Source organism: Aspergillus mulundensis, assembly GCF_003369625.1.
Source record: "Aspergillus mulundensis strain DSM 5745 chromosome Unknown scaffold_2, whole genome shotgun sequence".
In the NCBI taxonomy this organism is placed as follows: Eukaryota; Fungi; Ascomycota; class Eurotiomycetes; order Eurotiales; family Aspergillaceae; genus Aspergillus; species Aspergillus mulundensis.
Window position 1 is genome coordinate 2115083 of NW_020797890.1, and position 22699 is coordinate 2137781.

Here is a 22699-nt window from a genome sequence, read left to right on the forward strand (position 1 = left end):
AACTCTTGCACCCCTATTAACCAATCGGATTTGACGGCAGCATTACCAACAAACGAAGTGTAAGTCGGCCGCTAATGGATTGCAAGGGGAAGATGACCCCAGTGAGCCTAAGACTCCTTCTGCGAGATCTCCGCAGTGAACATCTCCTCAACGGCCTTGATGCCGGCCTCCTCGGATTTCTTCGAGTCGGCTCCATCCTCTCCCGCAACAGCCTGGTCAAGGGCCAGTTTCGTCTGCCCAAGGGCATAAATCTGCTCTTCGATGGTATCCTTGGTCACGAGACGGATAACCTCGACATCACGGGTCTGGCCAACACGATGCGCACGATTCTCGGCCTGCACGTCTTCCTGCGGGTTGAAGCTGGAATCGAAGATGATGACTTTGTTGGCGCAGGCAAGGTTGATTCCGGCGCCGCCGGCTTTCGTCGAAAGCAGGAAGACCGGGATATCTGTTTGCTCGTGGAAGGTGTCCATGATGGACTGGCGGTCCTCGACGCTGGTTGTTCCGTCGAGGCGAACGAACTTCAGATGTTCATTCTCCAAAACGTCTTCGAGAATGTCCATTGCCAGGCGGAACTGGGAGAAGACGAGAGCGCGGTCGCCATTTTCTTTGAATCGGCGGAGGAGCTCGCAGAGCTTGTCGACCTTGCCGGAGTCCATCCACTCGTTGTTCTTGAGGGCGAATTTGCCGAGAGATTTGGGGTTATCTATGCAGAGCTGGTGGCATTCGAAGTCGTTGTATGGCTGTAGATCCTCGTAGATGAGGTTCGGGTCGGATTCGGCCCATTTGTCCTCCTGGATGCAGGCCTTGGACATCTTCAGGAGGATTTTGTCGTTATAATGGCGCCGATGGAGGAGAGGGTGTATGGCTGCCTGTCGGAGTTTCATGAGGATATTTGCAGACTTGCTACCTGTCTTCTTGCCGGCTGCTCTGTCTTCCAAGAGCTTCTTCACTTCGTTCTTTTCATGCTCGTAAATCTCTCGCTGGGCGGCATTCATCTCGCAGTACTCGACGCGAGAGATCTTTGCAGGTAGGTCAATAACTTGATGCTTTTTCCGTCGAAGGACAAACGGTTTCAGCATAGACTTTGCCCTTTCGATTCGCTGCGCAGACAAAAGTGCAGAATGCGATTCATCAACAGTCTTTGCTTTGTTTGAGAAGATGTATTGTAGGTCGTCTTTTCGCTCCTGGAATACCTTGGGGAGTATAAATCCTAACAAGGAGGCAAGTTCTTGCAGGTTGTTTTGCAGCGGCGTTCCAGTCAGAAGAAGCCTGAATCGAGCGCGGATCCTGATCAATTTCTCGTACAGAACCGACGTGCTACTCTTAAGCATGTGACCTTCATCATAAACACAAGCACAGAAATCCATGTTGCGGAGGAAGTGCGCATCAACCTTGCCCTTTGCGATTGTGTACGTTGTAATAACAACATTGATGTCGTCCCTGTTTTCCTCAATTTGTTCCCGAATCTGGGCTCGCACAGTCTGGTCGGCGTAGTACGGCATCACTGAGAGGGTGGGACAGAATTTCTGGAACTCTCGAAGCCAGTTCTCAATGGTGGACGAAGGCACAACGACGAGATGCGGCCCCTTGATGCCCTTCTCATATAAATGGGCCAAAAAGGCTATCACCTGGCAGGTCTTTCCGAGACCCATGTCATCGGCCAGGATGCAGCTGAGCTCTTTCTCGAAAAGTAATGATAGCCAGTTGATACCGACAATCTGGTAGTTCTTCATTTTGAGATCTTCAGCCATAATTCCGGGCTGTGAGATGAACCGAGCTTTTCTGGACCTGGATCCAGGGCCATCACTGTCTTCGTCAGATGGTTGACTAGCGGGTGTCCCTATACCTGAATCGTGAGATCCAGAAGACTCCATTGAAACTAGCTCAAGTTCTCCTTCCCGCTTTCCGAAGATGTCAACTCCCCATTTCTTCATCTCCGCCGCTACTGGTTTTCCCAACGCCTCGCATTGAGCGACCAGTGAATCAACCGCCTCGTATCCTACCCACATGTCAAGACATTTATCAACGATGCGATCACCAACCGGCTTCGGGGCCTTCCGTTTCCGGCCAGTCTTGGTGGTTGTTTGCTCGGTTTCTGGTGCAGGAACCACGCGAACCGCATCAAGGGAGGAGAACGGACGCTTGGTGATTATGTGCGCAGCGAGTTCCTCGGTTATTGCGGCTAGGTCTGCAAGACCCGGCGCGTTGCACTTGTTGAAAAAGTTGAGGACTTTGTCCTCTAGGTCGGTGCCGTCCTGTGCATCAAAGGCAGAGTCGGAATCATCAGATATGACTAGAGGCGCCTCGGGAGACTCAGATCGCGCAGGTGACGGGCGCCTGCGCCCTTGGACGAGTCGACCGAAGCTCTTCTTTGGAGGTGTTTCGTTCCGAGTAGGACTTGACGGTGCTGGAGACGTTCGTGATTTTGGTCCTCGAATCAACCGTTTTCGCGGCTTTGATTCATCCTCCTGTTTCTGTGATGTTCCCTTCGGCAGGTTTGGGGCTGTCCATTTGTCCTGAATCCTTCCCCGGGCTTTGATATTCTGTTTCGCAGGGGCTATCGGCGACGTCTTTTTGATCGCATTGAGTTCGTCCTCAGAGGAGATATTGTGTACATCTTGATCCTCGACACTGCCCAGATAATCTAGTGCATCCTCATATCGTCCTTTCTTTGCTAGGAGGGCTTGTACGCAATCATAAACCGACTTCCGCGGTAGAACTTTTAGCATCCTCTCCACTTTCATCCGCATTTGGTAATCGTCAACATCCTGCAATGACAGCTGCGTGTCTACCGGCTGAGCGCGTGAGGGTCCATCTTGGCGGGCCCTTTTGACAGCGACTCCCTTCGGGGCAGGATCCATCTGCGCGGCGGTCCGCTTAGCATTCGAAGGGTCGTAGACAGCGGAGGAGGTAATTTCCTTGAACCGATCCATAGCTGCAGGCTTTTCCGGACTTCTCGAAGATTTCGTCGTAAATGTGGCTGGTTTGATGTCTGTGGTCATCTCAATATCGTCGTCGGAAGAGCCTCCTCGGTAGGTGGGACCATCGTCGTCTAGGTCAATCACGGGCGCACGCTTTGCGGGAGGGCAGAATCGCGTACCGCTGGGCGCCATCAGACTGGAAAGGCGTCCAGGACCGGCTGGGGAAGGGCGAGAAGGAGATGAGGCGGGTCTCAGAGGAGAAGAGGCGGCCACTTGTACGACCGAATTGCCTTTGGCTGTATAAGGACCGTCGACAATTTGCGTAGGCTGAGTGAGGCGCTGGGTAGGAGACATTGGTTGTGTTGCAAGCAATGTGTTCGGAGGAGGGTTCACAGGCAGGGTGGCGATCGTTTCATACTCCCCGTCGTCCTCGACCATAGCGCTGCCAGGAGGAGTACTGTGAACGATTTTTTTGTCACTGACCGGGGTGTCAGGAACAGTGTCGTCCATGGTGGGCGATTGAGAGATTAATATCAAAGTGAGGTGACTCCAAAACTGCTACCTGTTTCCACCACCAAGGCGTTTGCAGAAGGGCGCCATCAAGCTCGGACTCTCCAAGGCGATTTTTCTGCCTCTCCGCAAAATCGCGGCATCGGGGCGGACGCGATCTGGTCACGTGAATACGCGCTTCAATTAGGATGAGAGGGAGAAGTGACTAAGTGGAATCTAGCTTGACTCCTTTACGTGCTCATTATTCCGCTTTGTTGATATCCTCTCTAACGTCTCCTTGGTCCAGTTGCGCCGCTTGAGAGTTCTCCATACCTACTGTGGGCCTCGAAACAACAACCCCTCGCTCGTTGTATAGGCACGAGACCAGCTCATGATGTTCCTTCCATCCCGCCACCAAGAGATACTCCAGCAGGGCATCTTCATCGGCTTTAGTGAGCTTACGAACTCTCCCAAGAGCGCTGTATCGAGGCTTCCGAACGCTGCCATGGACAAGCAAGTTGTGTCGAATTCGCTCCACTGATGATACGTGTACATCTACCTCATCTGCAATAGCTTTATGTTTCCACCCAAGCATGAGATATTGACAAATTTTGGCCCGCTTGGAGGCTTCAAGGCCCCGATTAAGCAAGGGAGGGAGTTCGGGGGCTTCGGTGGCCATCGGGGCTGGGTCGGACCTAAAAAACGCGTGATTACTAGTTACCTAGTATGTCATTGAGTGTTCTGGAATTTTGCTGCTAACATTGTTAAAATATGCACTCTGGGAGTTTGAATGGCTTCAAAACGGCGTTTTTTTAGTTGAATCCGGCAAGACATAGGTTCAAATGCCGTGTTCCAAAATTTATTTTGTCATTTCCGGGATCGTGTGCGTCCTTGCCGCGATCCATTTCTATCTTACCTACCCGGAGACCTGCGGTAAGACGCTGGAGGATATCGAAGAGATGTTTGCGCCTGGAGGTCCGAAGCCCTGGTATACTAAGCCTGGTGATTCAAAGCTTGATGCGCACATTGACAATGTCCGTGCGAACAGCAAGCACACTAACTATGACACAATGGAGATGAAGACTGTGGGGCAGGTGAATGAGAATGTGGCTTCAGGTGTGCACAGATTACCTGCAATACCCTTTGGGTTTGAAACCTTAGGCAGGGCAGCCTAGGGAGGGCGAAGTATCTAGTTACTTTGATAGGTTGTCGGGGAGGATGCAGCACACCTTGTTATCATACACTTTTGTTCTAGCTTCCGAAGAATGGCTGTAGCAAGATTGCGACCGCCCAGGCCATACTCGGCCATCATAAATACAAAACTGCGAGTAGACGGGAGGTACTCCCCTAATGATAAACTCAAGATGGAGAGTTTGGTATATCTTTCTAATAGCAGTAGTTAATGTTGGCCTCAGGCATCACACCTGATCATAGTGTTAGGGCAAGGACTTTGCAGTCCTTTGCAGTGTTCGGGTCACCTATCCGAGTGTACTCATCCATCGGTGGATTACAGTCAAAGCCATCGCATTCGCTACACTTGTTCATTGCAAAAGATCACCTCTAATGGTCTCCGCCTAACTCTATTTAAGCCCCAGCGCTCTGATGTGGTTCCTCGAGGTGTGGGTCGTGTCCTGTGAATACGCCCCCGTAGCCCTAATATCGTTCTCGGGGTTGTATTTCTCAAGACTCTCTAGGGGCGCATACTTCTCACATAGGAACAACATGTCATTATAAGCACTAAACCACATGAAAATGCGTCAGTATGTCACTCTCGTCGGTCTCCCTAGAAGCCGAAGGGAGCTGCAGACGGTGACACTCACATTGACCTTGATATACTCCCCGGGTGGCCAGCTGAATCATTCAGATTCGGATGCAAGCTGTATAGCCTGTTCCGATCATCCCACTCATGTTTCGGCGCCGACGGCTTGATGTGGTTGTGGTAGAAGCGCATGTACACGGGCTTCTTGAAATGATACGCCCAGGAGCCGCGCCAGGTCCCAAACTCCATCTCGTTGTGGGCGTAGGTGCACCCCGCGTCGAATACTACCGTGTCGCCTGTTTCCATGTCGACCCCCATGTTTTGCTCCCATAAGCTACCGTGGATCAGAACTGGTTCAATGGAGCGCCCCTCGGATTGCAGGGCTCCCAGGAGTCTCGGGATCACGGCTTCGATGAGCTGCTTGCATGCAGCGTCAAATTCTGGCCAGTATCCGTTTGTCTCGTTGTCGTATCTGATAACATCTTGTAGTTGGTTCGTGAAGCATTGGGCCCAGCTTGTCTCCCATTTCACCGTCCGTTCGAATATCCCCAGTACCGTGGGTGTGTAAAAGCCAAACATGCCAGTGGGAGATTTGCTCTTTGAATGCAGCTCGGCGACCTTGGCAGTAAACCTCTTTGGATCTGGTGGTGCTCGCAGATCCATATCATGGAAGTCCGCGAGGTAGAAGTATACTGACGTTTGACCATCATGGTATTCTCCCCATGCAGCGGGTTTAGGGACAAAATCAGAGACCACCTCGCGAATGGCGAGAGCCGAGTGGTATTCTCCCTCTGTCATAGTTCGCGCTGATGGCCCTGACGAGCACTGTGGCATGAAGTGTTAATATCAGGCATCAAGGGCACGGGATGAATCATGCGAACGTAACCTGACCTTGAGGAAGTATGTTTTCGGGCTTCCGTCCGGCAGGGTGGCCAAGACCTTTGCGGTTTGCGACCAAGAAGACGTACCATATGTCTCAGCAGACAGTACTATGGCTCCCTTGGGCATCGCTGTATAAAGTTACATTAATTGTTCCGGGGCAATGTTCTTTGGCTTGGAGGCTTACCTTCAACAACAGCTTGGTGGAGGGGAAAGTTCCCTGCAATACCTGGAACCCAGTCGCCGGACATGGTAGTAGCCATATGATAGTATATTCTGGTTTTAGACAGTGCTTCCACAGAGAATCTTGTCTCTATGCTTTGGTCAAAATAGAAATGCTGCATTGGTTTGAGCCTCAACCTGAGCGCTCCGATGACGAAGCCTCAAATATAGGCAGCCAGCCATGTGCACTGCGCCCCCAAAGATCGGTTAAGTAACGCAACTGCATGTGATATGATTGGAATGGACAGTGTGACTTGCTGATTGGCTGATGAGTGCAAATCAGACTAGGATCAAATTGCCCAGGGTGGAAGGAATAATGAGATTGTTACAAAGTCAACTCCATCGCCAGGTTTCCGATTATAACGGACGTGAAGCGCACTCAAAGCAGAGCACTGAGCGGAGTTTTTTGTGGTCACAATCGGTGCTCGATTCCATTGTCGCGAGTCAGTGTGTACCTACTGCATTAGGTAAGCCTTTTGGATGCCTCTACCTACTCCGTACGGTATGGGCGCCTAGGGGATACTTGGCATCCATCTCACTACATCTGACTTCGGCGACCCTCGGGCTCCAGGCGTTTGGCAATTGGTGGCACGGTGTACGGAGTAGGAGATTGATAAAACACTGGAAAATGATTTGTGGACGGAACTTCGCATTCCCCTCTCCTACATGCACCCAAGAAGCCATCTCCAGGCTCAACACGAATCAATCGAGACACCGCAGTCATGATACCCTCCTTTCCGTGTTGGCGAACCGCCAGCCACCTCCACAGCACATACGGCGGCTCTGCTGGATTGCTTTCCACAGAACCTGAGAGTTGGTTTTGTCTCCCTGGCCATCGGCTCTCAAATGAGTTTTCCGCCAGCCCATACCGTATTCAACCTACTAATCGACTGTGGATCACGATATTCTGCCACGCACATGTAACTGTTTCCACTCGTTCACCTACACGTGCCGACCGCAGTACCTAGGTAGTCACTAGGCTGCATCTATTGAAACTATGGTGAGATTCCTTCTGATTTCACGCGGCTCATACTACTTCAGACACTAACATTCAACAGCTTCCAAAGAAGTTTAGCTTCCGGAAGAAAGACAGCCAGAGAGAAAGTTCACAAAGACACGCCAGTATCAGTCCATCGCCATCAAACGTCCCAAGCCAGGAGCAAAGTGTCTATGATGGAGCGAGCATAACCCCCTCTCACACCACCAACCAACCTAATGTGCTTGCTGCAAGAAGGGATGACCATGGACCTGGCCCGATGGGCCTCAACGTGGTGTATTCTCCTGGAGCTGATCGGAAGGCGGACATCATCTTTATCCACGGCCTTGGTGGAAGTAGCAGATGGACCTGGTCAAAATACAGAAACCCTGACCTATTTTGGCCGCTTACTTTCCTCCCTTTGGAGTCGGACATCTGCCGGGCCAGAATCCTCAGTTTTGGATATAACGCAAACTTCCTGAAGTCTGGAAATGCGAGCACGATAGTCCTGGACTTCGCCAAAGAGTTGCTTTTTGATCTTAGATTTGCTAAGGATGAGAAAAACGAGGATCTAGAGATGGGCTCCGTAAGTGAATCTATAGGAGGGTACCCAGGAGAGAACAAGTTGACACGATGCAGGTCCCGCTTTTGTTTGTCGTGCACAGCATGGGAGGGCTCATCATCAAGGAGGCGAGCAAGAATAACTGATCCGAGTGGTATATGTCGTTCTAACCGAGCGTAGGCCTATATGCAGGGTCGGAATGACCCAGGATATAAAAAGATAGTGAAGGCTATCTCCGCTATCTTATTCCTTGCCACTCCTCATCGGGGTACCAATTTGGCAGACATCCTTAACAGATTGTTGCAGTCAACTCGTATTAGTACTCCGAAAGGTTACATATCCGAGCTCTCCAAAGACTCCTTCACTCTACAGAAGCTAAACGAGCAGTTCCGACATGTCGCTCCTAAACTCGACATCGTCTCTTTCTATGAAACCCAGCCCACTTCGATTGGGCTCAAGGGTGCGCGAGTGGTGAGTGCGATACTGCTAATAAAACCCATGAACACTTGCTCACCCGCGAAGATGATACTAGAGAAAGAGTCATCGGTACTTGGCTATCCAGGGGAAACCTCAAAGGCTCTGGATGCGGACCACCACGATGTTTGCAAATACGAAAGCCCCCTCGATCCGAATTATATTACCGTGAGAAACGTCCTCAAGTCCATACTCGGTAGAATCATATTGGCAAATCAAACGAACCAATCACTCGCTTCAGACCGGAGGGAATCGCTCGACTTGAAAATGACACTGGCCATCCCAGAATTGCCCGACGTGGATTATATTTTCTTCAAAGATCAATGGACACCGGGTACCAATGCCTGGTTTCTTGACGAAATCGCCTATCAGCAATGGGCGAGCCCCAACGGGTCCCTGCCATACTTACTCTGGGTCAGCGGCGGCGCGGGGACAGGCAAGTCTGTTCTGTCCTCCTTCGTCATCAACCGACTTGTCGAACAAGGCAGAAACTGCCAATACTTCTTCATTCGGTATGGAGAGCGGAAGAAACGAACCTTGAGCCTTCTTCTTCGGTCAATCGCCTACCAGGTCGCTCAAAGCGTGCCTGACTTCCGCGCAAAGCTCTCTGAATTTGCCGGGGAGGCTGTTGACCTGGAGACGGCAGATCCAAAGACTATCTGGGAACGTCTCTTCAAGTCCATACTTTTCAAAATGGAGCGGAACCAACCTTTATATTGGGTCATAGACGGTCTGGACGAATCACTCGATGCTCGAGCTAATATCAAACTCCTCGCTGACATCGCCGGGTCCTCTGTACCGATTCGGGTTCTTCTTCTCGGCCGCGCAACTGCGGAGATCTCTGCTGCACTAAAAAAGGCATCACAGTTAGTGCCGCACGGTGAGATTAGCATCGAAGGACATAGAGAAGATATATACGCTCATATCCACCAAGAGCTGAGTATGTCCGGTAGCACCGACTTCAGAGAAGATATTGTTAAGCGCCTAGTTGAGGGCGCCCAGAACAATTTTCTTGTAGGTCTCGAACGTGTCTCTCCTGGGGATCTACGCTGATTGACTTGCTTAGTGGCTGCGACTGGCTGTTGAGAAACTAAACTCATGCTACACGATGACCGAGGTGGAAAGGGCTTTTCAGGAACTCCCCCCTGGAATGGAAGCGCTATACCATAGAATGGCGACGTCGATTGCACAGAACCCATCGCCTTCACGCCGAAATTTGGCGTTAGCCATTTTGCAATGCGTCACCTGTTCATCCCGCGTACTCACAATGGCAGAACTATCACAGGCCTTAAACGAAGACGTCTCTGACATGCTAGATTTTCAGCAATCCATCGGAGAGCTGTGTGGAGGATTTGTGATTGTCGACAACAGCGGTAAGGTTAGCATGCTTCATCATTCCGCGCGCGAGTATCTACTCAACGTCGGAAATGGGCCGTTCTCCATCAACCGCGACGCAGCCCACGAGCAGCTGCTTCTAAGCTGTATGCGATGCCTCATGTCTCCAGGTCTAAGAGGCAAGATATCACGCGAAGATATGCCAGAGTTCCTCGATTATAGCGCGACTTGGTGGTCCTCCCATCTCGCCTTGACACCTGCTAGCCGCGAGTCTGTGTATAATGTCATCAAGAAGTTTCTCACCGGCCACTGGGTCTTAATATGGATTCATGCTCTTGTGATAGCCAAGCAACTCAGAGTTCTGATTCGGGCTTCCAGGAACCTTTACAAATACGCAACCTCAAGACAGAACATACATGTGGCAGCATCGAACGAAGTCAGCCGCAAGATGGAGTATCAATTCTTGGAGAGCTGGACTGTGGATTTTGTGAAAGTTGCTGGCAAGTTTGCTACCAACCTTCGGCGTAATCCAGCAGCGATCTATAAACTGATTCCTCCCTTCTGCCCCCGAAACTCGGCCATATACCAACAATTCGGGAAGCCAGAAGACAAAAGCCTTGCAGTCGTAGGGCTTTCGGCACAGGAGTGGGATGACTCACTTGCCAGGTTATCCTTTGGAGCTGGCACCAATGCATCCTCTATCGCCGCGGCGGGTACTCAGATCGCTGTCCTGGCTCCGGCTGGGACCATCTTTGTCTATAATTCGTCGGACTTTGAAGAAGCAGTTGGTAGCCCAATTACGCATGGAGAGAGGGTGTACCGCATGTGCCTAAATGGCACGGGGACCCTACTAGTGACCTACGGATTCAAATCCATCAAGATCTGGGAACTTCCAACAGGAGTATGCAAACTGTCATGTGCGAATCTCGAATCTCGACCTCGACCGCTTGCTATGCTCTTTACGAGGGAGGACAGCATGCTTCTGGTCGGCTCGGATGACCGACGTATCAGGTCACTCAACCTGAACGACCCGTCACCCACCTGGGAGATTATGGCAGAGCTCGAGGAGCTACAATTGGAAGGACATTACCTCAATGCCTCCAGTTACATGTCTATAAACAATGAAGGCAGTCTAATAGCGGTGGCCTACCGGGGACATCCGCTCTCAGCGTGGGAGATTGACGGTCCGATCCACATCAACCATTGCTGGCGAGCAAGGGAGCAAGTCGCAAGAGGGGAGGTTATGGAGGCAGTATGGCACCCTCATTCCCCCGAGCTTCTGGGTCTATACCTTGAAGGTGTAGTTTTCAAGTGGAATCCATACGAGGGGAATCCCGAAGAGATTGGTACCGGTGCTACTGCGCTAGCAATGAGCAGAGATGGGAGTTTGTTTGCCACTGGCGACGTGCAAGGCACCGTGAAGGTCTATACCATGTCGGACTTTTGCCTCTTATATGAACTAGCCTCACAAGATGCTGTCATTGATCTGGCATTTAGCCCGAGTCTCCATCGGTTTTACGACGTGCGTGGTGACTATGCAACGGCGTGGGAGCCGAATGTATTGATGAGGTACGCAGAGCGTCTAGAGAAAGGATCTGATGGCGATAGCGAGAGTGATAGCTCTGGTCAAGGCTCCACAGTATCCATGGGTAGTTCACGCAGGATTGACACGATCACGGCTTTGGCTGCATCGCCCATCGGCCGCCTGTATAGCCATGGTACGGAATACGGAGGCGTGCAGTTGTTTGACATCTCCCGTGGAAAGCTTTGTGATATCCAGGGCTCGGAAAGATTTCTGAGCATTGAACAAATGAGCTGGAGTACTGATGGTCGGTACCTTTGCTTTTCCGATTCAAGCCAGACAGTTTTCATCGTGTCAATTCTTTTCGAGACTCGCTTGTCCCACTCATCGAGAGTCGAAAAGGTGATGGAAAAGCCAATGGAGGATGATACAGAAGGGCCCATCACACAGCTTCTATTCCGACCTAACCAGAACTCAAGTCACGTCCTGGTATCCACGCCGTTCACAGTCTGTATCATCGCAATTGAGTCGACCCTGGTGACACACTCTCTAGATCGGCTCTTTAGTCCGTGTAAATGGATTGCCGACCTTCGAGACCCGACACACATCCTTGCAGTTGAACCAAACTCCGTCACGGTATACGACTGGACGTTGACAAGAAAGGCAACTTACCGTTTTGACTTCCGCGGAGAAAGTTCACTCACACTAGAACACAACCAGGACACTGAGGGAACTGGAGAGATTGACCGCGTTCTTATCACCCAGGATAAACGCCACATCCTAGTTCAGATGTCGCTGGGGAAAGGCCTGAAACAGAAATCATTCTTCTATTTCGCTCTCCCGCCATTCACCACATCTACCTCGTCGGCACATGACGATGATGACCACCCAGCGCCCGTCACCGCAGTTATTCTCCTGGAAGCCATAACCTCTCAGATCGCGCTGGCCCTCTCGTTCCTTTCTCAAGACCGACTGGTGTTTCTATCAAAGACCTTCGGTATCAGCTGCTTGAAAGTTCCCTTTGATGGTGGAGACTCCGGACGAGTTACAGTACCTTCCCCGTCTCCCTATACCCCTCGCCGGCAGAGTACGAATGCAATTCACCATTCGTCAAGGAGGGATTCTATTTTCGGCACCCTTCAGCATCGCCGAGGCAATTCCGAGGACGGGTTTGGTTCTCAGCCACAACAAGCCAAGACGGAGATGACGGGGGCTAAGGAGATTTTCGCGCTCCCGGGGGATTGGATTAGTAGGGACTGTCTGGCGCTGTGTAGTATCTGGGCCAAAGAGAGGGCTTTGCTCTGTCCGAGGAATGGGGAGGTTGCGGTGGTCAAATCTGCTGGGTTAATCTAAGGCCTTATCTTCCTTAGACCTCTTTAAGTAGCGCTGTTTTATGGATCGTTATATATTGTTAGCATATTCCGCTAGGCCGTAAACCCAATTAGCTATAGGCCTGGTCTTATCTAAGGTTGGCTTATATAGCTCTGTTTTACCCTTGGGTTATAGGTAGATTGCCCTTGCACTAGTTCTTATATTTCGGATCTAGATATATAGGTTTTACGTGCAAAGGCACCAGGTCAGGATTAATTAAAAAAGTCCGACCTATCAAGCATTTATTTGCAGAAACGGACTCTATAGAGACCACTCCGGGCTTATAACCTGTTTAGCATATTGCGCTAGGCTATAAAAACCAATGAGCTAAAGGTCTCTTCTTATACTCAAATAAACATCACTGTGTTGCTTGTGACAGGCATGTGTCTTGAGTGTGTAGATTGGTAGATAGGATTTCTTGCTGTATCTTGATCTTCTCGTACCTCCTTTCTCTTCCCGTCCAGGTAACGCTGCATTTACACAACCTCGTTATGGAGTCCAGCCATAACCCATTTTGCCTATTTGTCTTGGGATCCATCATAACATTACAGGCTTGCTTTAGTAAACCAACCCCCAATTCTCGTCTCTTATACCTTCAAGACGTTCAAATCTACCCTTCTATAAAGTTTATTCAGCTCTCGCATCGAGTTCCCTCTCACCCGCCAAAGACCTGCAGATCATACATCAAATCCTAATTCTACCAACCCTTGCCTCCCTCCATGCCGTCCCTTTATGGTAATCAACAGCAAAGAGCCCCGTCGCCAACAGACAAAGCCCGCCCATGACAGTGAACGTCCAGCCGATGCCAATCGAGCCAATCATCTTCTGCAAAAAGGACACGGTAATAGCGGCTAGTATGCAGCGCACAATGTTGCTTGAGGCTTGGGCAGCCGAGGGAGAAAGGTGGTTTTTGTCGACTAGGAGCGTGTTGTAGATCTTATGTAGATGTACCGCGTCAGAATTGTTTTGTTGAATCTTTGAGAGTTGGATAATGAAACGGCGAGACTTACGCTGAAGTCTAGCTGCATACAGAGTCCTGCGATGAATTGGAGAGCCAGGAGGACGGCGATGTTCTTCTCGGACTTGAAGTTAGCCTTGCATGCTTAATTAAACAGCTGGAAGGGAAAGAGAGGAAACAGAGGCAACGAACCAGATGATAGTGCAGTCCCCAGCCAAACGCCACGATTGAGCAGGTAGTAGCCAGCATCGGCACCCACACCACACACAACCTAGCCTTTTCAACAGGGAACGTGTCCAGATCATCGCCAATTGACCTGTCTGTACTCAACCCCAGCGTATACCTAGCATCCCGCCACGCTCTATCCAGTATTCTCCCAGAAATGAATGACGACGCCACCCCGCCGAGTCCGAAGGGGAGGTATATCAGGCCAGCCTGCCACTGATTCAACTGATATATTTCCACGAACAAGGTGGCCAGTGAAGCATTGATGCACGTGTACACCACGTACAGAAACCCGCAGGCGAGGATGATGACTGCATTGTCCTTGTGGCAGAGGATATTAATTGATTTGAATGGATTTGGTACCCGCCATGAACGGCTGGCTGTTGACTGAGGGGCTGAGTCGTCGCTGGCGTCCTTCCAATGGCGCATGATGCCAATACCAGGCGGTAATCGGAGGTACTTCGGTGGCGGGATGGAGGCGTCACCAACGATATGGCGAGATGTCTCTGGTAGGAATAGGGTCATGATCACCAGGCAGCTTCCGGACGCTAGGCACAGAAACCAGAATATCCAGGGCCAGCCCGCGGCGTAGGTGAGGGTACCTCCTAGGATCGGTCCGATGCTTGGAGCGATTGTTATGCTGGATGAGTGTGAGTGGAAAGGGAGCCGTAAAGAGCTCGCAAACCTACGCGAATGAGACCAACGCAGCGAATGAGCCTCTTTCAGCTGGGGATGCCACGTCCGTGACAACGCCATAGGCAATCGAAAATGTGCCTGGCAATTAACTCAGCGGCTATCGCATTGAAGAAGAAGTGGCGGAGACATACCGGAGATGCACAAAGCCTGCAGGATCCGAAGGCCCAAGAGCGCTGGATATGATCTTGCCAGGGCAATTGCAAGATTTGCTGCAAAGTATCCGCTCAGTGTGAGGATGTACACCGGTCGCCGTCCAAGAATATCCGCTGCGTCGCCTACAAGAGCCGGTGCTATGCTAGCCGTTGCCATGTATGTTGTGATAGTCAGATTGATCTTATCGACGGAGACACCCAGCGCCTCGGACAATGCTGGAATTGCCGGGTAGTAGATGAAGCTGCTCAAGGTGGAAAACCACGCCGCATAAGAGACCAGGGCTATGATACACCATTTTTCGACTGTCGTGAAGAGGGAGTGTCTGTAGGCGACTTCAACAGTTTGGGCATTGCCATTAGGCGACGGCGCTGCGCCGGTATGTTCCTCGGCGGGAGGCATCTGAATGTCTTAGAAGGAATAGAGACTCAAAAGAGGATAAGCTGGAGAGGCCCTGAGTAATGTAATAAGCGGGGTACCATGCTGCACGTGCACGCAACTGGAAAGATGGGTTTGACCGCCAGTAGTAGTACACCCCCCAGCCCTAGCAGCCCAAAATTGGTTAGACCGCCAAGACTCCGCCGTCATTTCATCCGCATTCTCCACATGATTTCCTCGACAACATTCGAGGTATTAGAAGCTCTGAGCTTACAAAGTTGCCCCTCCATCAAGCTCGGTCTTATATTCTATGTCCTTTTTCATAGTTGCGCACTTCAGCTGCTAGCCATTGGTTACTTGGAGTTCTCCTCCCATACCAGCAACATCCCAACCTAGCTCTTATAGCTAGGTAGCACCAGAGGACAGCTTAGACTCGCCGGCAAGAACTTACACTACCAAAATGGCCACCCTTCGACCCGGAAAGTCCTACGCTGAGGCCGCTGCTCCCGGCTCTACAATAGGCGAGAAGCCTTCAGAGATCAGCATTGATACTTCACCTGCTGTTCCCATGTAAGTGTTCCATCTAACTACGCGGAGCTCCTCCTACTACCTGCCTTCCAGCATTCTGTATAGTACTCAAGAGACTGGCTAACAAGGACCCAGGCACGTAATCTACAAGCTCATTGGCTTCACCATCGCCATGATCACTACGCCCGTGGGGATGTATTTCGTTTCTGTGACACTTGGAGGTGAGCCCTACTTCTCTTCGTGCTTTTTTGTCTTTTGTTTCTTCAAAATGGGATTGGGTACATCCAACTGTATGCGTATGCTGACACATGCCAAAAGCGAGCACGACTGTTGCTGGAATCATTGCGGCCGTTATGGCGAATGTCATTTTGTTTCTGTATATCTATGTTGCGTGGCAGGAGGACAAGGAGGAGAGGGAGGCAGACGCTGCTAAGAGGAAGGGCGGGAAGGCTCAGTAAGTCGTCGGGATCAGGCGGGTTGTGTATTTGTGGGTGTATGTACATTATGCGGCATTCATTTTATGGTGTTAATATTGATCCCGCTCATATGGCAAGGATGTTTCTTCTATAATACCTGGATGATTCCAAGAGAAGCGGACAAGCATGAAGTTCGAAATAGGTATTTGTGTCTTTAAACAGCGGTCCGAATGTTAAAAGTAGCCACACATGACTATGTCCCCTAGTAAATATATATCCAGTCCATGTTGAATAACTGCGCCTGGAAATGCATCGCGGTCTCAGCACGAGAATAAGAGAAAAAGAAAGGAAATGAAACAGAGCTCTCAAGAGAAGAAGCCAACTAAGGCCTCCTCCTAACAAACTCCTCCAGATCCCCCTTCGTCGCAACCCCCAGCACAAACTTCCTCTCCACATCCGTCACAACCGCAAACTCCCTTTGTTCTCCATTCGCCCCCTCACAGCTCTCAAAGAACCGCTGCAGCTCCTCCAGCGGTGTCTCCATTGTGATAACCTGATACGTGCCGCGCTTCCTGTTAAATCTCTGCATGGCCGCCGCAACTGTATCCGACTCCTTCACTGTCCCCGCGGCAAGGAGCTCCTTGAGTCGCGGGATACTGAGGTATCCGAGCAGGGCGCGGTGCGTAGACGAGGTAACGGTGAGGTGTGTGTAGTCGCGTTCAAAAGCGGCGAGGAGCGCAGCGGAGATGGGGGTGCTGGGGGAGACGGACAAGGCGGGTGGTGGATCTAGGTCTTCGACTGTGGCCTTTTGCGATAACTTTGTTAGCTAGATGCTTTGAACTGGCGAAAATGGGCCACTCACTCCGCGATATTTGTCAGCCCATGAAGATTGCGGGATTGGGTTTGCTGTGCTCGCGTCGAGCTTTTCGCGGACGAAGGCTTCGCTGGCGTTCATGTAGGAGGCCATTTTGGCGTCGAGAGGGGTAAGAGGAGCGGGGAAGTTCAATTGACGGCGGAGGGTGGATGATTCGCGAGAACTGTAATGTCGGGCTCAATCAAGCGTCCGTGAATTTTTGGTTTGGCAACAATTGATACGCTGGAGATGTTGACGATGATTAATCGGGCACTTGTCGAGGTGAAAAGAATTCAAAGCCCGCTCGAAGCTACAGTGACACCGACCCACCACCCGATCGGGGCGGGATTCAGAGTCACAGGTCACATGTCGCTCTCTACGTCATCCGGCCCCCAACAGGACCTTCGTGCTCCGTATTAGTGCTTATCTATCGCGCTTTGTGCCCTTTTGTTCAGTGTTTCTCCTCAATATCAATCTTCTCAGAGCTTTGCTCGTCGAACGTGTATCCTGGAAAGATCGGTAAGTAAGGCGAGCAGTTGGCATCTTCATCCTATCAATCAGCCCTGGTGGAGACGATTGGCGTTGTGACCCACTCTCAGGATCTATACTCCGATCTGTATACAACGCTGCGAATCGGCTGTTTTTTCCACATGCAAGGTGAGAATTAAAGGGCTGACTGCTTTCAATTCAATAGCGCCGCCATGATGTTCCCTTCGAAGGATGCCATTTCCAATGCCTTTGCCGCCCAACGTCCGTTGAGCCAGCAACCGCAGGCTTCGAGTCCTGTGACGACGAGACGAGAGCCATTCCCCGCCTGGAACGTCATCGAAGACATCGAGAAAAAAGCCAATGCCGTTGGCAAGGAAGCGGCGAGGGAGTTTGAGGTCGCGAGTCAGAAAGCGCAGGCCAAGGCTGGCAAGATCGAGCCCTGGACGGCTAAGTACTATGCGGCCTGTACGTTTGGCGGGATGTTGGCTTGTGTAAGGAATACTTGCCCGTCCAGTTATGTTAGCAGAGCTAATCAGGAGGTTAGGGCTTGACTCACACTGCCGTGACCCCGTTGGATCTCATCAAATGCCGACGCCAGGTCGACTCGTCACTATACAAGAGCAACATGGATGCATTTAGAAAGATTCGTGTCGCTGAAGGTGTGAGGGGCGTGTTTACCGGCTGGAGTCCTACATTCTTTGGTTACAGCGTAAGCTGGTTGTAATAGTGCTTTTTACGTTTGTGCTAACTGGAAAAAGGCCCAAGGAGCCTTCAAGTACGGAGGATACGAGTACTTCAAAAAGTTCTACAGTGACCTTGTCGGAGTTGAAAATGCCGCGCGTTATAAAACTGCTCTGTACCTGACAGCCAGTGCTTCGGCAGAGTTTATTGCTGATATCGCGCTCTGCCCCTTCGAGGCAGTGAAGGTGCGCACGCAGACAACCATTCCACCTGAGTTCCGCTCCACGTTTGGCGGTATCTCATCTGTCGTTGCGAAGGAAGGGACGGCTGGGTAAGTAAGCACATGGGCTGCGTTAGTCTGATCCTAACCGCACAAGACTGTACAAGGGACTGTATCCCCTCTGGGGCCGACAAATCCCCTACACCATGATGAAGTTCGCCTCTTTCGAGAACATTGTCGAAGCGATCTATAACTACCTCCCGGGACAAAAGACCGATTACAACAAGGGCGCGCAAACTGCCGTCGCATTTACTGGAGGATACCTTGCTGGAATTCTGTGTGCGGTCGTTTCCCATCCCGCCGACGTTATGGTGAGTAAGTTGAACGCGAATCGACTGCCCGGCGAAGCATTCGGTGCCGCGACAGGCCGCATCTACAAAGAGATTGGTTTCAAGGGTCTCTGGAATGGTCTTCCCGTCAGGATCGTCATGATCGGTACTTTGGTGAGTCTCTATATACAAACATGTTTAGATCAATACTAATGGATGCTATAGACCGGCCTTCAATGGATGATGTATGTATCTACTTGCTTGCTTTTTCCAGCTTGCTTGGATCGGGCTCGGAGATTTTGGGGGACATGTGCTAACCTTCGTCCAACAGCTACGATTCGTTCAAGATCTTCATGGGCCTACCGACCACAGGTGGTGGCCCAGCACAGCAACAGAAGTAGGTATAGTATGCGCACGTCTGTCAGGCAATTACACGGTAGGGTTGCATCTTGAGGGTACAAGGTATTGTGAAACAGTCACACTTGTTTTGTCCTATTTGGTGAATGTATGTTGCCATTTGAAGCAATAATATAAATTCTATATCCTCAATCACTCTTGGTTGGTCAAGTAGGCGGATAATCATTGCTCATCATCAGCCAAAAGGTTAGTCACTGGTTATCTTATCAGCTCGGCTTCATATGCCTGTCTGATATAGATCTTGGTCTAAACGTCATAAGTCGTCCCACTAGTTCATAGGTAGAAAGGCTCCAAGCCTCAAACTTCCTTTGAACTTGCGCTGGCCCTGGCTGACTGGCTCCAGTCCTGACGTACCTTATCTTATTTATTTATCTCGGTCCCCCACCTCAGCTTTCCCCCTGATCTTGAACCGTCCCGTATTTATACACCACTGAACACAGCTACCAACGATATCGCATTCAAACATGACCGACCACGAGGAGCATGCGCCTATCGTCTCCCACGGCCGTGGAGGTTCGTACCCACCATTCAGCCCTGCCCCGCCTCGGATCCCTTAGCCCAGGCTTTCCGAACGTAACTGACATCGCATTGCATCGCGAAGGCCAGGGGAACATCGGCCCTGACAGCAACGAGTACGTGCCTTTCTCATCTCGAAAAGCTCAAGGATTAACGAGTCCATCAGGTACATCGACGGCGGCATCGTCCGCGAAGGCCCAGTTGGCGACCAAGGCGACGGCGCTTACTCCGCTGGTGTATGTCCCATCTTCCTCCCCTTCCTGCTCACAATCTACACGAGACAATCACTGGACAGCGACACTAACGAGACGCTCAGCGCGGCGGCGCCGGAAACATCGGCTCTCCTCACGTAAAGCCGGCGAAGCAGCCCCACGACACGGAGTTCATCCCAGAGATCTCAGTGCGGCAGTCTGTGGACGGGGACTACCACACTGGCGTACGGCCCACATACCCTAGAGAAAAGACAATAGAAGAAGCGCTAACTGGTTTCATAACAGCGCGGCGGCCAAGGGAACGTGCACCTAGACCCCGAGCACAAGAAGGCCAAGGAGGAGGAGAAGAAAGAGGAGAAAGAGGAGAAGAAGGCTGGGGTTGCGCATGAAGGGTTGGCGGATAAGCTGAAGCATAAGATCTTTGGGAAGAAGTGATTCCTTCACCTGCTACTTGCCTATCTTTCTAGGTCTGTAGAGGTGATAGTGATGACGATTCCGGGTGTATTTTTGAGTATTTGTCTGTCTTGTTGCTGTTTTCTGATTCCCTCTTGCTGCTTTTTCCGACTACCCCTGTCTGCGTAATGTACTGGACAGTGAGTTTGGTCATATCTGAATATAGTTGTGCTGCGAACATATATAAAACGGGAAGGGTAGAGTTCTTCTCGTCATCAATAATCCTAGTGTTTGGCCCAGTGCCGACCAGCCTGAAGTAAAGATATAGTTCGAAACCACCTAAACAAGGAGCTATCATGTTTCATAGGTACATTATGAATATTATTCACATATCGTAATCTCATCATCGTCAAAACACTGCCTAGTAGATAAGCCTGCGAGCCAGATTTGAAACCAATACGGTGTTCGCATCACCGCAGTTGCCAGTTGGAGAACAGATAAACGCCGAGTATTACATCCGAGTAAATTAATGCCGAGAACGCTGGAATGGGTAGTGGGAGTCGGAAGAAAAAGCACGAATATCAAAAATAAGAGGGTGCTAGTTTTTGGTAAACGTGCGTTTGAACCAGCTTTTGCGCTTCGTGCCGTTGTCGCCTGCGTCGGACGATACGCTCTGCTGTTGCGATTTTCGCTGGAGATGGCGACGCCCGGCGACAAGTTGAGGGTTTGGTGGGCCACCAACTGGGCCGCCAGCATTCGGATCATGGGCAGGGGGAGCCGGAGGAGCCTGACCGTATGGAGGCTTTCCAGCCGAATTGGACACGAATGTCTGGTCATTGATATTGGGCCCGGCACCGAAGCCTTGGAAGCCGTAACTGTCTGCCATGGCTTGCTCGTGCTGTTGCTGCTGTTGCTGCTGCTGTTGTTGGAACTGGTCGAGAGAACTGTTTATCGAACTTGGATCGGTCGAATTGGCCCATTGATCAGGGGTGCTGCCAGAACCGGAGGGCGTCGCAACAGTGACATTGTCCGATGATTTGAAGTAGCCGGTTTGACCGTATGCGTTTTGACTATAGCCGCTGGGTTGGCTTGAGTACGAAGGCTGCTCGGAATGACCTCGAGGTTGTTGACGTGGTCGCCGCCCGCCGTTTTGGTTGTATGGGTAGTAGCTCTCCGAGGGTCCACCGCCGTTGTAGTAACCATTTCCATTGTCCATATAACTATTCGGTCGCGAATAATTGTTTGGGCGGCCGCCATGATATCCACGATCGTTGTATTGCCGGTTTTGCCCGTTCGGGTATTGGTTGTAGTAGCTGCTCCGTCTGCTGTAGTCACCACCCTCTTCACCACGATTAGCAACTGAGGCTTCGTCTAGCACAAAGAGACATACCTGGTTGTGCATAAGACGTAGGACGACTAGCATACTGTCCATAGATGGCAGCTTCGAATGAGCGGATTGTGTCTAAAGGACGTTCGAATCGGGGCCGGGTAGGGTTAGAAAGATCAGGCTCGCCTGCCCAAGGTCAGTCTCCAAAAAATAGCATTATGTTCCGAGAAGCGCACTTATAATGTTGCCATACTGATCTTTGTGTTGCATGGCCCTGAGGCTACCTAGATTTGACTTTTCCAAAGCAACCAAATCTGCAGAGCTGGTCAGCAACTCTGAAATCACATTTCGGCGTCAGGCAACATACTTGGTTGCGCCTCACTCATGGCCAGCATTGGGTCGGCTTTTGTTTGTAGACTGCGTCTATGTTTCTCTTCAGAGGTTTCGATAAGAGAGATTTTATTGCCAGAGCCGCTGGAGCGATGAGTTTTTTCTGATCTGTCGGACCTGCCGCTGGAGCTGAAAGCACGACTGCGCTTGGATGGCGTCGGAGACGTGGGCTGGGGGGAGGAGTCCATTTTTATGACGAAAACTAATCCTTAGTGGCCGATAAAGCAGGCTGGGAATTGGAGCTGTCGGGCCCGTCACGATCACCGTGGTGGAGCGCGGCGATTAGGATAGTGGAAACCGCCAAGTCGAGTGGGTTGGATGGAGCAATTAGTCCAAACGAAATCAGGTTCCTTGCTCGAGTGAGAGTCGGATATGCACTTTATAGCACGTTTCAAGGCAGCAAGAGCGAACCGTGCAGATCGAGGACGCCAGCAAAACAATGATTATGATTATCAGGACTACTGGCAGGGTGCAAAGCGATTGCTACGCCGTCGAGAGAATGACGTTTGGATTGATAAAAATAGTTGAGCCAGCGCGAACGTGGACGGTGGGTGCGGTGGAAAGGTGGAGGCAGGAAATTAACGCTGCAACAACCGGTCAGCCAACGAGAAAAAGATGGTTGGGGCTGGCGATCGACGGTGAAACAGGACAATGGAGCCTAATGGCTAGCACGAGAAGGGTTTAGTTACCTAGACTGTCAAGAACCGGTTCAAGATAGAAACAGAGTGGATGAAGCTGATGAAGCGATGAGGCGATGAAGTGACAAAAGAGCTGACGAGGGGAAGAACAAAAACAAGACCGAGAGGGAAAGTTGATGCCTTTTGAGCAAACTGGACAGTCGACGGCCAGCGCCACGCAAGCACCACCTGAATCTTGCAGAACCTCTCCTATCACAGCCGGCCTTTCGTTCTTTCTTCTGGAATGGTCCTTCGATCAGCCATTGATCGGGTTTCAAAGTTCAGAGTTCTGGCTAACAAATCCTTCTCTTGCAGTCCTTGGTAGCGGTTA

At 50.9% G+C, this 22699-nt stretch overlaps 8 protein-coding genes across 8 annotated transcripts; 4 read left to right on the top strand and 4 right to left on the bottom strand.

Annotated features, from left to right (window-relative positions):
- Positions 1 to 107: 107 nt before the first annotated feature.
- Positions 108 to 3434, bottom strand: DSM5745_03338 (DEAD/DEAH box helicase; the record flags this gene model as incomplete). Its single annotated transcript, XM_026745354.1, has 1 exon — positions 108 to 3434. The coding sequence occupies one exon, from the start codon at positions 3432 to 3434 to the stop codon at positions 108 to 110; it is 3327 nt and encodes a 1108-aa protein (XP_026606220.1).
- A 1559-nt stretch (positions 3435 to 4993) lies between these two features.
- DSM5745_03339 (uncharacterized protein) lies at positions 4994 to 6302 on the bottom strand (the record flags this gene model as incomplete). Its single annotated transcript, XM_026745355.1, has 4 exons — positions 4994 to 5150; positions 5234 to 5997; positions 6064 to 6182; positions 6239 to 6302. The coding sequence occupies 4 exons, from the start codon at positions 6300 to 6302 to the stop codon at positions 4994 to 4996; spliced, it is 1104 nt and encodes a 367-aa protein (XP_026606221.1).
- Positions 6303 to 7270: 968 nt separating this feature from the next.
- On the top strand, positions 7271 to 12495 carry DSM5745_03340 (NACHT and WD domain protein; the record flags this gene model as incomplete). Its single annotated transcript, XM_026745356.1, has 5 exons — positions 7271 to 7273; positions 7332 to 7835; positions 7992 to 8282; positions 8334 to 9299; positions 9352 to 12495. The coding sequence occupies 5 exons, from the start codon at positions 7271 to 7273 to the stop codon at positions 12493 to 12495; spliced, it is 4908 nt and encodes a 1635-aa protein (XP_026606222.1).
- A 2885-nt stretch (positions 12496 to 15380) lies between these two features.
- DSM5745_03341 (vacuolar ATPase assembly integral membrane protein VMA21) lies at positions 15381 to 15906 on the top strand (the record flags this gene model as incomplete). Its single annotated transcript, XM_026745357.1, has 3 exons — positions 15381 to 15490; positions 15584 to 15669; positions 15767 to 15906. 3 exons carry the CDS (start codon positions 15381 to 15383, stop codon positions 15904 to 15906), a joined length of 336 nt encoding a protein of 111 aa, XP_026606223.1.
- Positions 15907 to 16246: 340 nt separating this feature from the next.
- On the bottom strand, positions 16247 to 16831 carry DSM5745_03342 (putative cystathionine beta-synthase (beta-thionase); the record flags this gene model as incomplete). The annotated part of the gene is made up of 2 exons (XM_026745358.1): positions 16247 to 16669; positions 16727 to 16831. 2 exons carry the CDS (start codon positions 16829 to 16831, stop codon positions 16247 to 16249), a joined length of 528 nt encoding a protein of 175 aa, XP_026606224.1.
- Positions 16832 to 17418: 587 nt separating this feature from the next.
- On the top strand, positions 17419 to 18837 carry DSM5745_03343 (putative mitochondrial phosphate carrier protein; the record flags this gene model as incomplete). Its single annotated transcript, XM_026745359.1, has 6 exons — positions 17419 to 17697; positions 17751 to 17915; positions 17965 to 18218; positions 18265 to 18610; positions 18662 to 18681; positions 18768 to 18837. The coding sequence occupies 6 exons, from the start codon at positions 17419 to 17421 to the stop codon at positions 18835 to 18837; spliced, it is 1134 nt and encodes a 377-aa protein (XP_026606225.1).
- Positions 18838 to 19317: 480 nt separating this feature from the next.
- On the top strand, positions 19318 to 20016 carry DSM5745_03344 (DUF3602 domain-containing protein; the record flags this gene model as incomplete). The annotated part of the gene is made up of 5 exons (XM_026745360.1): positions 19318 to 19366; positions 19416 to 19485; positions 19536 to 19605; positions 19686 to 19805; positions 19867 to 20016. 5 exons carry the CDS (start codon positions 19318 to 19320, stop codon positions 20014 to 20016), a joined length of 459 nt encoding a protein of 152 aa, XP_026606226.1.
- A 556-nt stretch (positions 20017 to 20572) lies between these two features.
- Positions 20573 to 21879, bottom strand: DSM5745_03345 (uncharacterized protein; the record flags this gene model as incomplete). The annotated part of the gene is made up of 4 exons (XM_026745361.1): positions 20573 to 21315; positions 21365 to 21487; positions 21538 to 21615; positions 21669 to 21879. 4 exons carry the CDS (start codon positions 21877 to 21879, stop codon positions 20573 to 20575), a joined length of 1155 nt encoding a protein of 384 aa, XP_026606227.1.
- Between the last annotated feature and the right edge of the window lie 820 nt (positions 21880 to 22699).